The sequence below is a fragment of the Pinus tabuliformis genome, chromosome 5_2 (assembly GCF_031772625.1).
Source record: "Pinus tabuliformis cultivar Carrire ecotype Pingquan chromosome 5_2, CPIR1, whole genome shotgun sequence".
NCBI classification, from domain to species: Eukaryota; Viridiplantae; Streptophyta; class Pinopsida; order Pinales; family Pinaceae; genus Pinus; species Pinus tabuliformis.
This window is the reverse complement of record NC_142306.1, coordinates 624,341,049-624,353,702: the sequence shown is the minus strand read 5'-3', so window position 1 is coordinate 624,353,702 and position 12,654 is coordinate 624,341,049. Positions and strand designations below refer to the sequence as shown.

Genomic DNA, 12,654 nt, shown 5'->3' with positions numbered 1-12,654 from the left:
GTGGTACTAAGAATATTGCCAGAGTCATGAGGAAGTATCTGAAAAGTGTGTATGGTAACAATTGATTTTTCATGATTAATTATCATGCTTTTATCTTAGATCATTTAAAATGTTCATGCAGATTTCACCTACGCTGGCACCTGTAGAGGCATTGGAGAGGTACACTCAATTATCAAGTCACCCACTTCACAAAACTAACAAGCCAGGCATCTTGTGTGCAGATATTCATCCTTCTAAGGTGTGCATATTATGATGGCTAATTTACAATATTAATATTGATTATTCCTGTTTTGTACTTTATAGGCTGTACTATTCATGAGATTGGCGTTCAGATTTCCAATATTCATGTTGACTATTTTTGTTTTCTTTTCCGGGAAGTGATTTTTAGTGCTTCTCGTGATATCGATTTATTTTAATTTGATATGCATAGGGAAGGCATTGCAAAGCCTTGGCTAGTCTTCAGATTTTGCATTGCTGTTCATGTTTGATCAACACGGCTTTTGCTATAAAATTTGAATTTGTTCTTTCTTAGAGAAATGTTCCTTTTCCATCTGGTGAAACTACTATGCATGAATTCCAATTTATTCTGTCATTTTTAATGGTTTTCATGATTTCTGTGCTTTCTGTCTTGTGGTGCAATTTGTTGCATGCACCTAAACTCTGTTGCTTCATCAGCTATTTTTTTCTATTGCTCTACTGTCTGAGCATGACATCTGTAAATCAAAAAACAAGATTGCTTTTCTCACTTGCATAACTTTGGTCTATGGAGTTTTAGTTGATTCGGAGGTTTCTAAACCATAATGTGTTTGATCCTCACAGGGTCTCATATCAACAGGTGGTGCAGATGCCAATGCAGTTGTATTTGATCGATCGGCTGGTCAGATCGTTTCGACACTATCTGGGCACACAAAACGCGTTTGTTTCAATCCCTTAGTGCACTTGTAAATAGTATTGGGTGCTTTTGAATATTGGTAGAGGAATGGAGTTTTTCTGAAACAAAATAGTTGTTTTCTGGTATTTTATGCTTTGCTTGTCAAGTTAATTGTTGTCTTTTCCCATGCAATTGTTGGTCCAATCTTTTGCTGTTGTTTTCAGGTTACCAGTGTAAAGTTTGTAGCACGGGATGACTTATTGTTAACAGGTTCTGCAGATAAGGTCAGTTTGATTTTCATCAGTAATATGGTAAATTTGTATATTTTCTATTCACAGTAGCTTATAAAATATATTTTGATGATTGCCTAGCTTCATTGTTCAACTATTTCTTTGGGATGCACAACTTTATTCTTTTTCTTTGAGTCAGAAAATATATCAGTAAGAATATATGTGCGAAGGTATTTTGTTACTTGATAGGAAACTTCTGCCCTCATTTAGAACTATGACCTTCTTTGTGCCATCTCTATGCTTTTGGACTCAAAGGCAAAAGTTTGTCCTGGATAAGTCTTTTGGATTTTGATATATTGCAGCTTTATTTTTTACCCTTTCTTAGATACATTCATAAGCAAATGTACAGGAAATTTGTTGTCTAGACTCTAGAAACATTGGAGATGTGCAACGTTTCTCGTTATGAGAGTGTTATCATGATAGTTTCAACTTTCTTTTGTATTTCAATTCCGATTTTTCAGGTTTTTTGCCCCTGTAGCTTTAAACTATACCTATTTGCCATACATTTTCACCATGGATTTTTCAGGTTTTTTGCCCCAGCAACAGAGATGTTAGTTAGGCATGTGTGTTTGAACTTTGGATATTAAAGTGGTTATGTTGGATTGATTTATTTTGAGGATTTAATAGTTTTGCTGGTTATGTTGCACAAAATGCAGACTGTTCGGATATGGCAAGCAAATGAAGATGGAGCCTATAATTGTCGGCATGTTTTGAAAGATCATACAGCAGAGGTTTAAATGCTTTTTCTATGCTTCCATGATATTCATCTTCGAATTCAATGTGCAATTTAGACTACTTTAGTCCCCTAGTCCAAAAATCAGAGCAATTACATTCATTTAGATTAGGAAATACAATCATATCTAATGTATTTTCTTGCTGGCCTAGTCCTCCACTGTCTTTACTTTCAGGCATTGTCTTTTGATGACTCACCTTTTCCTATAGTAAATATACTAGAATTAAATAGGTTTCTTGCCTTTTTTGAAGTTTCTCTTGTCAGACTGTCATCAAATCTGTCAGCTGGTGCTATTATAGTTTCTTTATTGCTTTCTTCTTGATACAATGGCAAAGTATGCGTTAAACCACAAATGACAGTTGGAGAAATGGGTAGATCTCTATCTATATTTACTCAGTTTCTCCTCGAAAACTGTTCCATTGATGCAGCAAGTTGGTAGATTGGATGATAGATCCTGCTCTCTTTGGTGCGACCTTTGTTCCATAAAAATACAAAATGCGAAATGGAATGAGAAACAGGGTCAGAAGGGCAAACCGAAAACATTTAGGGATGTTTTAATACACATGCAAGGACAGATATACTTTTTAATTATCAACAGTTAACATTCAACTAGTTCTTATAAATCATTCAAATTTCTTAAAGTAAAAAGAAAGATCATGTTCATATTCAGAAATGTCTTTTCCCATCTAGAAACAGAAAATGGATGCCAAAAATGGGCTTTTGGTGTAGTTTTGGTTTTGGGAATGGGCTTGTTTGAAACTACAACCTCAGATGCAGTTTCTGGTAGCACAGGGTGAGTAAATAACATTTTCGCCTTTTTTAATGAAAGGTTGGTTCGAGACTTGAGTAGTCTGGTTCACATCCTGTCTGAGTATCCCATATGCGTTGGTGTAATGATGAAATGGATCATGTAAATGTGTTGGTTTCTATTATGAAATTCATTATTCTGTTTTGTCCACTATTTTGTTGTTGAAGTGGCCATTGCTATACTATTCTATATGGTAAAAACAGAGGAAGAGGGGTGGGGAGGAGCTGCAACATCAACGTCAAGTGGCATCGTATTTATCTGAGGTATCCCGAGTTGATTTTGATATCATGGTGGGAATAGATCTATTGGAGGAAACCTATAATAATTTGGGTTAGATAGTCCATGGAATCCTTCCAATCCTTTTGGTTGGACCATGGCCAACTATCACTTCAAAAATTTATTTTTCAAGGTTAGAAGATGTATAGAACTTTGGAATTTGTGAATTTGGAGACAACAGTTGGTTAAAGAGGGTGTGGTCCTCAAAAAAAGATTACGATGGTAATCAGGAGCCTAGAGGAGCCATCTCTCCCTGATGAGGAGGAAAACCTGCTAACCTTTGAATTTGTACTGGTAGTAGGTGGATATCTCCTACCATCCAAGGCAGAAGTGAAGAAGCCCCCTGGTGAAGAACTGTGTAGATGACCTGGAAGAGGCTGTGTTCTCTGCTGAGATCTAGATGAGTGGAAAGGAGGGTGTTTGCTGTGAATGAAAGAATTGTGTTGTGTTCGGTCTTAATGCTGTTGTGAGGGTCTCACAGGCAGAGGTTGGGGTTCTCCTTGATATCTTAGAGATCTGAAAGCTGAGTGGAATGGTTCTCTACCTTCCTCATGGTGTCTCTGTTAGTGAACATGGTGGGTGTGGTTTAAGCATAAATGATCCAAACTCTGAAGCTTCTCTCATGTATAAAGCTGTAATATCTCCACCAAAGATACTCCAACAAACCAGAGTCAACACTAATAAGTTCTCGTTGACCTGATGCAAGTTGTCTCCTTGACGAGCCCAACTATCTAACCAGGATTTGAACCAGATTCGGATTAAACCGGATACAATGAACCAGATTAAAAAAAAATAAAATAATTATTTTTTATTGAAAAAAATATTTTTAAGATTTTAAACATGATTCCAAACCATCAGAGACAATATGCAAGGTTTGGTAATCTATATAGTATATACCATGTAATAGTGAACATATCAAAATGGCACTGAATGCAATACATTTCAACAACAAAATACATAATCATTGAGGCTCTAAATGGCCTCTAGAGTCAAAAAACAATGCTACAAACTATTGGGCCACTGACCTACTACAAATCACTAATCAACATTGTAAAATTTCTGTTTCCCACCCCGGTTTTCAGTTTCACCTTATTTCTCCCATATAGTTAAATGCCCATTCCCATAGCCATACATTTAACAGACTGAAAAAATAAATATTGCTGAAAACACAAATTCTGGAAATTTTTCAGAGTGCTGGAAATTGCAGAAATAAAAAATCAGCAATTAAAACAGCCATAAAAACACATTTAAACTCAGTGATTTTTGGTCAACTTGACCCTGGAAAAACCCCCTACAACTCTTGGGGAAAACCAGTTTGAGAGCTCTTCTTTATTTCTGGAAAATGCCTTTTACAGAGAAAATATTTTTCAGCAAAAAATCAGCAAAAACAGAAATTTTCCAGCAAGCAAACTTATCTGTTTTTTCAGCTAACAGACAATCTGAAAATGGCTGTACGGACTGTACGGACGGCCGTACGGACTTGTACGGACAGACCTCGAAATTCGTGCAGAAAATCGCCTCCTCGATATTCGTGCTGAAAATCAATTTTTTCACTGTTTTGCTCACTAAATCTGCCTTTTTCTGCTTGTTCTTTATGCTGTTCAGATTTGCTGAAATGCTGCCTTGGTGTGTGTGCCAAACTGTTGCCTCTTTCTCCTCCTTGTCCAGAAATCTCCCTTGCTCTCTTGCTCTCCTTCTCCCAATCTGCTCATGAAAGAATGAATGATCTTTTCCACCTTTTCCTCCCTTAACCCAACCCTAAATGACTTTTGGGTGATCCCTAAATCCAATGGCTGAAATAGATTTAGATCAATGGCTGAGATTAAATGCTCATTTAAATCTCACTTTCTATTTTTTAATTCACCCCACTTTAATAAAGACCCACTTAGTCATTTATTTCCAAAGTCACTTTTCCTTTCTAATTTTTCATTGACTTTATAAAGTCACTTTAAAATTAGACTTAGTAACTTTATCACTTAAAGTCACTTTCAAATTAGATTTAACTTTATAAAAAATTATAAAGTTACTTTAGGAGAAAAATTAAATTCTTTTGGACACTTTTCCCTAGGCCAAAGATCAAAGCCTTAGGGAACCACCTGTCCTCCGGTACCAAATTTCAACACTCCCTCTTACCGAGGAAGGTGTTCCTCACCACACCCATCTTGTCTCTAAAGTAGACATGCTTGCCCCGTGGTAAGGCTTTGGTAAGAATATCTGCAACCTGCTCATCAGTGGAAATATACTCAAGCTTTACAGCTCCCTTCTGAACATGGTCTCTGATGAAATGATATCTGATCCCGATATGCTTTGACCTGTCATGAAATACTGGATTTTCCGTGAGTTTAATGCAACTCTGATTATCACAGTAAATCACTGAAGGTCTCAACGACTGACCAAATAAGCCAAACAACATCTTGCGAAGCCAGATGGCCTCACAACTAGCTAGACTGGCTGCCATATACTCTGCTTCCGCTGAACTCAGTGCTACTGACTGCTGCTTCCGGCTGAACCATGACACTACTGCTGAACCCAACCCAAAACAACACCCTGAAGTGCTCTTCCTATCAGAAGCACAACCTGCCCAATCAGAATCAGTGTATCCTGCCAATCTCACTCCATCTCCCTGCCTGTAGTCCAGACCATAATCCACTGTCCCCTGCAAGTACCGCAAAATGTGTTTTGCAGCCACCCAGTGAACCTTCCTAGGCTCACACATAAACTGACTCATCGTGTTGACTGCAAAACAGATATCTGGTCTGGTGTTGACCAAATACATCAAGGAACCAATCAGCTGCCTGTACAATGTGGGATCCACCAACTCGGAATCCGAAGCATGAAGCTTCTTCCAGTTGGTGATCATCGGTGTCGACATGGGTCTACAATCCTCCATGTGGAATCTGCTAAGGATGTCCACAATATACTTCCCCTGCCCCAGGAAGAAATGCCCCTCCTCCTGCCACACCTCCAAACCCAAAAAGTAATGCATCAAGCCGATGTCCTTCATCTCAAACTCCGCTGCAAGATCTCTCTTGCAGTGCTCTATGAGTCTCTCTGCACCTGTAATGATCAAGTCATCCACATACAGCACCAGAATGAGAGGCTCCTCACCAATCACAATAAAGTAAAGGTTCGGATCTGCCTCACTCTTTGTGAAACCCATCCCCTGCAAGTATGCATCTATCCTGGAGTACCAAGCTCTGGGAGCTTGCTTCAGGCCATAAAGGGCCTTCTTCAATCTGCACACATGGGACTCCTTCCCATGCACCTCAAAGCCCTGTGGCTGCTCAATGTACACCTCCTCCTGTATGAAGCCATTGAGAAATGCGGTCTTCACATCCATCTGGTGGATCTTCCAACCCATCTCTGCTGTTATCGATATAATGGAGCGGATCGAAGTATATCGAGCCACGGGAGCGAAGGTCTCCTCATAATCAACTCCCTCTACCTGTGAGAACCCTCTAGCCACAAACCTTGCTTTGAATTTCTCAATGCTGCCATCTGCAGCATGCTTTACCTTGTAAAGCCATCTGGAAGTAACCACGGATTTGCCCTCAGGCCTCGGCACCACCTCCCAAACATCATTCTTCATGATAGAAGAATACTCCTCCTGCATGGCCTCTCTCCAGACCTGCTGGCTAGCTGCCTCCTCATAGCTAGAAGGCTCAGAGTCAAGGATGCTGGTAACCATCGCCATATAGCTACAAAATCTCTCAGGTGGTCTACTCTCTCTGACCGGCCTCTTCGGCTCAGCAACAGATGTGGCATCTCTCAAGGTGTCCTGAAGCCACTTGGGCTTCCTCTTCCCTGAGCATGCTTCTCCCATAGGAGAATGAAACTCCTCCTCCTCATCCCCATCAGTAGCCTGAACTCCTGACTGTCTGTCTGCTGTCCTCCTGCCTGCACCTGAACCTGTAGAAGCTGAGGTACCGTGTGAACTGTCCATCAGTGGACTCCCTAGTGAACTGCTCTGTATGCTGCCCGGAGCACCACCCCTCTGGCTCGGCGAGCCACTGCTCACTGATGGACCTGACATCCTCATAGATGTACCTCCGGATCCTCCTGATCCCTGCCCACTGGATCCCTGCGACTGACTCAACTGCTGCTGAGGGTCTGGCTGATCCAGATACTCTAACTCCCGTGACCTCCTAAAGGCCCTGTCCTCCTCGAACTTCACATCCCGTCTGACAACAACTTTCCTCTGTGCAGGAATGTAAATCCGAAAGGCCTTTGAGGTCTCACTGTAGCCCACAAAGATACCCTTCTCTGCGGTGGGCTCTAGTTTGGTCCTCTCCTCCTTGGGTATATAGGAGTATGTAATGCATCCAAGGATATGAAGATGACCAAGATCAGGCTTCTTCCCAAAGAAAGCCTCCTCCGGAGTCATGTGCCCCAAGGCACGATGCGGACTCCTGTTCTGCAAGTAAACAGCTGTGTTGCAGGCCTCTGCCCACAAGAACAATGGCAACCCCTGATCATATAACATGGCTTTGGCAGCCCCTATGATGGATCTGTTCTTCCTCTCCGCAACCCCGTTCTGCTGGGGGTTGTAAGGAACAGTGAACTCCCTCCTAATGCCTGCCTCTGCACAATAGTCAACAAACTCTCCAAGGGTGTACTCTCCTCCATTGTCCGACCTCAGGGACTTGATCTTTCGACCTGTCTGAGTCTCCACAAGAGCTCTGAACTCCTGAAACCGCTTGAAGACCTCACTCTTGGTCTTCAAGAAATAAATCCAGGTCCTCCTGGAGTGATCATCAATGAATAAGACATAGTACTCATATCCACTCAAGGAAACATGAGACATCCGACCGCTCACATCGGAATGAATCAAATCAAGTATCCCCGTCGCTCTGCTGTCACTGCTGGGAAAAGGGGATTTGGCAAACTTGCCCATTGCACAACCTCTGCAAGTATCATGGTGATCAGTACTGAAATCTGGCACACCTGTAGTGATCTCCCGCAATGTCCTCAAGGCTCCATGAGACATGTGCCCCATCCTGCGGTGCCAAATCTCACATAGCTCAGAACTGCTAGCTCTGCTGTCGGTACTACAGCTCAATGCCAAAGGGGGCTGGAATGCAAACTTGTACACCTTTGCATGGCGTACACCTATCACTCTAGCTGAATCAGCTGGAGAGCCCCTGGGATACATCAACACCTGTCCTTCCCTGAACAGTACCTCATATCCTCTGTCCTCCAACGCTGAGACGGATATGAGGTTCTTCCTCATCCCTGGCACATAAAGAACCTCTGACACCTTCAAGGGAGGTTTGGACTCCCTCTGAAATGTCACTGTCCCCACCCCGACTGCTCTAACAACTCTGTCATCACCGAGTACTACCTCAATATCAGTGCCACTCTCTGAAAGCTCTGAGAAGTACTCCCGGACTCCTGTCATGTGACGTGAAGCCCCACTGTCCACATACCAGATACCTGTAGATGCTCCGCTAATCGAGGGAAAAGCATGCTCCCTCTGAACCTGTGTGGCAGGTGATCCTGCACTAGAGGACTCACATGTAGTGAACGCAAACTCCCGGTCAAAACGACCTGCAAAGTCCTCAATCTCAGCTGACGCTGCCACATCCTGGGTCTTCCCCTTCTTCTTCTTCTTCTCCGGACACACAACTGCATAGTGTCCCATCTTCTGACAATTCCAACACTTCACTTTGGAATAGTCCTTTTGTGAGTTACCCTGTTTACCTTTACCTTTGCCTTTGCCTCCACCACCGCTTGTGGAAGCCTGCTTCTTCCCTTTGCCTTTCTTGCCTCCTGCCATCAGTGCTACGTCCTCATCCTGCTCAACTGGCTTGGCTGCCCCAAGCTGTCCTTTCCTGATCTCTGTCTGTATACAATCATCCCAAAATCTCTCCCATGTGGGAAGGGTCTCACGTGCACAAACCCCATCAGCAAAGTTCAACCATGAACGGGGGAGGCCATTCACTGCAATACGCACCAACTCAGTGGATGGAATGGCCTCTCCAATCGCTGCCAACTCATCTCTCACATTGGTAATCTTTGTGAGATATCCAGCTGCACTATCATTCCCCATCTTAATGTTCTTCAGCTTCTCCTTCAGGACCATCTTCCGGTTCTCATTGGTACTCTGGTAGAGATTGGACAATGCTGTCCACATCTCATGGGCATTGCTCTTTCCTCTCACATGAGGAATGCAATGGTCTTTGATTCCGTCTAGAATCAGCCTCTTACCCTTGTTGTTCTTTCTATTATAAGCTGCCAACTGAGTAGCATCAGTAGGCACAACAACAGGGTGCTGTGCTGTATGCACCATGATATCCCAGACTTCTGCCTCCTCAAAGATACTCTGCATTCTCTCCTTCCAAACGCTGTAATTTGTATGCCCATCCAACCTATCCTCCACCCTCAATCCCAATGACATCTTGCTGTCCTAAAACTGAAAAATAGCACTGCTGTGGTAAAGATAAAACTGCTGTTTATGAAAAATCAGCTTGCTGGAATTTTCTGAGTGAAAAAATCAGCAGCTGTATTTTTTCTCTTTTGCTGTCCCAAACTGCCCTTCAGCACTCAAGCTCTGATACCATGTAAAATTTCTGTTTCCCACCCCGGTTTTCAGTTTCACCTTATTTCTCCCATATAGTTAAATGCCCATTCCCATAGCCATACATTTAACAGACTGAAAAAATAAATATTGCTGAAAACACAAATTCTGGAAATTTTTCAGAGTGCTGGAAATTGCAGAAATAAAAAATCAGCAATTAAAACAGCCATAAAAACACATTTAAACTCAGTGATTTTTGGTCAACTTGACCCTGGAAAAACCCCCTACAACTCTTGGGGAAAACCAGTTTGAGAGCTCTTCTTTATTTCTGGAAAATGCCTTTTACAGAGAAAATATTTTTCAGCAAAAAATCAGCAAAAATAGAAATTTTCCAGCAAGCAAACTTATCTGTTTTTTCAGCTAACAGACAGTCTGAAAATGGCTGTACGGACTGTACGGACCGTACGGATGTACGGACTGTACGGACGTACGGATCGTACGGACTGTACGGACGGCCGTACGGACTTGTACGGACAGACCTCGAAATTCGTGCAGAAAATCGCCTCCTCGATATTCGTGCTGAAAATCAATTTTTTCACTGTTTTGCTCACTAAATCTGCCTTTTTCTGCTTGTTCTTTATGCTGTTCAGATTTGCTGAAATGCTGCCTTGGTGTGTGTGCCAAACTGTTGCCTCTTTCTCCTCCTTGTCCAGAAATCTCCCTTGCTCTCTTGCTCTCCTTCTCCCAATCTGCTCATGAAAGAATGAATGATCTTTTCCACCTTTTCCTCCCTTAACCCAACCCTAAATGACTTTTGGGTGATCCCTAAATCCAATGGCTGAAATAGATTTAGATCAATGGCTGAGATTAAATGCTCATTTAAATCTCACTTTCTATTTTTTAATTCACCCCACTTTAATAAAGACCCACTTAGTCATTTATTTCCAAAGTCACTTTTCCTTTCTAATTTTTCATTGACTTTATAAAGTCACTTTAAAATTAGACTTAGTAACTTTATCACTTAAAGTCACTTTCAAATTAGATTTAACTTTATAAAAAATTATAAAGTTACTTTAGGAGAAAAATTAAATTCTTTTGGACACTTTTCCCTAGGCCAAAGATCAAAGCCTTAGGGAACCACCTGTCCTCCGGTACCAAATTTCAACAAACATGATTGCTCATCAAACTCATCACTAATTCACCACTACTAGAAATGGGTTCATCAACATAAACATCAACTACATAAACGTCATCTAGCCCAAAGGCTTTTGACTCAGATTTCTCTACCTTATAATATGGTAGAAATTGAAAAAGATTAACATGCCTAACCAATGATTTTGGTTTGACTGAAGGGTTCATCTTCTGAACCTTATAATATGGTAGAATTCTTTAACATGCCTAACCAATTATTTTGGTTCAAGTGAAGGTACATTTTTGTTAATACTAACAACATCAAGGTACATAAGGGGTACATTTGGATTAAATGTGAATCCCATACCCTTGTACATGATAGAATTCAATGAAAATGTCAGAATTCTACCAATCCTCAAAACCTAAAAACTGTTAAGTCTACTGAATTTTGAGTGGGATGTGAAATTCTACTTTCTCCATATGAAGTCCGATAAGGTTGGAACCACTCTCAAACATCTTGAAACAATAATTTAAGTAAAAGTAATTTTAGGAATTTAACATTACCATCTGGTTGCCAACATTGGTAGGGTTTAGTTAGGTATTTTGTTTAGGTTTAGGGTTTAGGAGGGGAAGGGCAGGTTTTATGGCCAAAGGGGGCTGTTTTGGAAAGGAATCAACCCCTAGTTTCCTCCAAAACCACTTGAAAAATTGCCATAGTGGGTCTGAGACTCCCCCTACATATGTGAGATTTGATCGGCTTGGTTTGGAGCAAAATCGATTGATTTAGATTGGCTGGTACTGGTTAGGTACTAAATCGGCAAGTTTGGCACCTAACTAGTACCAGTCGGTCCCAAACTAGAGTTTTCTACCAAGTCATTGGTTGAAGGTTGTTGTTCGGCTAGATTGATGATCACTCGTTCAAACCGACTAGTTTTTAAAAGTATGCTAGAGACATCCTCTCTAGACTTCAAAACTCATCCTATAGTTTCCACATGAACCTTAGTGCCTTAATCCTATAAGATAAATTTAAATAAAAGAGTACACTGATTATGATTAAAATGACACTCCTTCCCCCTATTTATATGAGAAGTGAAGGGAATTATACACGTGAAGTGGACCTAGTGCACTAAAAATAACCTACGAGATGCAGGGAGGGTCATACTTGTGAAGCAATCCTATAAATGACACATGTCAAGCTCCAAGACAAAGGATCTCTTCATCTAAGGTCCATTACTCCTCTACCAAGGGCTCCAATGGTCCAACAATTCTCTTGGGTTGTCTGCTTCTTTGGGTCTACTACACCTACATGATCAACGTCGTAGGTGTCCTTAAGTCAACTCCAAGACTCCATGCAACCATCGAAGTATCCCAGTGTTGTCTAGGCTTAACTTCTTTAGAATGCTGAATGCTTCTCTTATAATGCAAGGCATTCTCCAAGCAAGCAACTTCCATGTGGCCACCATGTAGAACGACACCTAGTTGCCTCCAGTGCCCCAAGGAAGAATGTCAATCGAGTATCCATAAGAGGTCTAGAAATCAATGAGTAAGCTACCTCTAGTGTGCAAGTCCATCATAGATCAATCAAAGCGTAACCACACCATGTACCACACATCCAAAGAAGCACCCTAAACATAATGTAAACATTTTTAGAATAGCCTCAAAAGCTAGCACTCCTTGTTTACGAGGATTCAGGAAAGCCTTTTCACCAACATTTGCCATTTGCGTATATGTACTTCTTGTAGTCTTGGAGTCAACCATTGTCTTCTAAGAAGTAACTATCACCCATCCATCACACTCCACCAAGGCATTACATCTCCTTAAAACAACTTGAAGGATCACAAATGGAGGAAGCTCATGAAACATGGCTAGAATATCTCCTAAGAGGTATACTCTTCACTAAATATGTGGGTGCTTCTATCTTACTCTTGTGCCACTTGTAATGTTGGGGCAAGCTATCTCGAATTTCTATGTCTTGAACTAGAAGGTGAGGGGATATTGATTCATAATTTGACCTTGTCCATCCTTGAA

At 41.3% G+C, this 12,654-nt stretch overlaps 1 protein-coding gene across 4 annotated transcripts in view; it reads left to right on the top strand.

Moving 5' to 3' along the window:
• LOC149160589 (pre-mRNA-processing factor 19-like) overlaps window positions 1–12,654 on the top strand; it is a 68,686-nt gene that overhangs the window by 24,964 nt on the left and 31,068 nt on the right. For all 4 annotated transcript variants that reach the window (XM_089436742.1, XM_089436741.1, XM_089436744.1 and 1 more), the window contains 4 exons: window positions 122–238; window positions 820–915; window positions 1,096–1,155; window positions 1,818–1,892. In XM_089436742.1, the coding sequence (XP_089292868.1) occupies window positions 122–238; window positions 820–915; window positions 1,096–1,155; window positions 1,818–1,892 (348 nt within the window). The remainder of the gene's footprint in view (window positions 1–121; window positions 239–819; window positions 916–1,095; window positions 1,156–1,817; window positions 1,893–12,654) is intronic.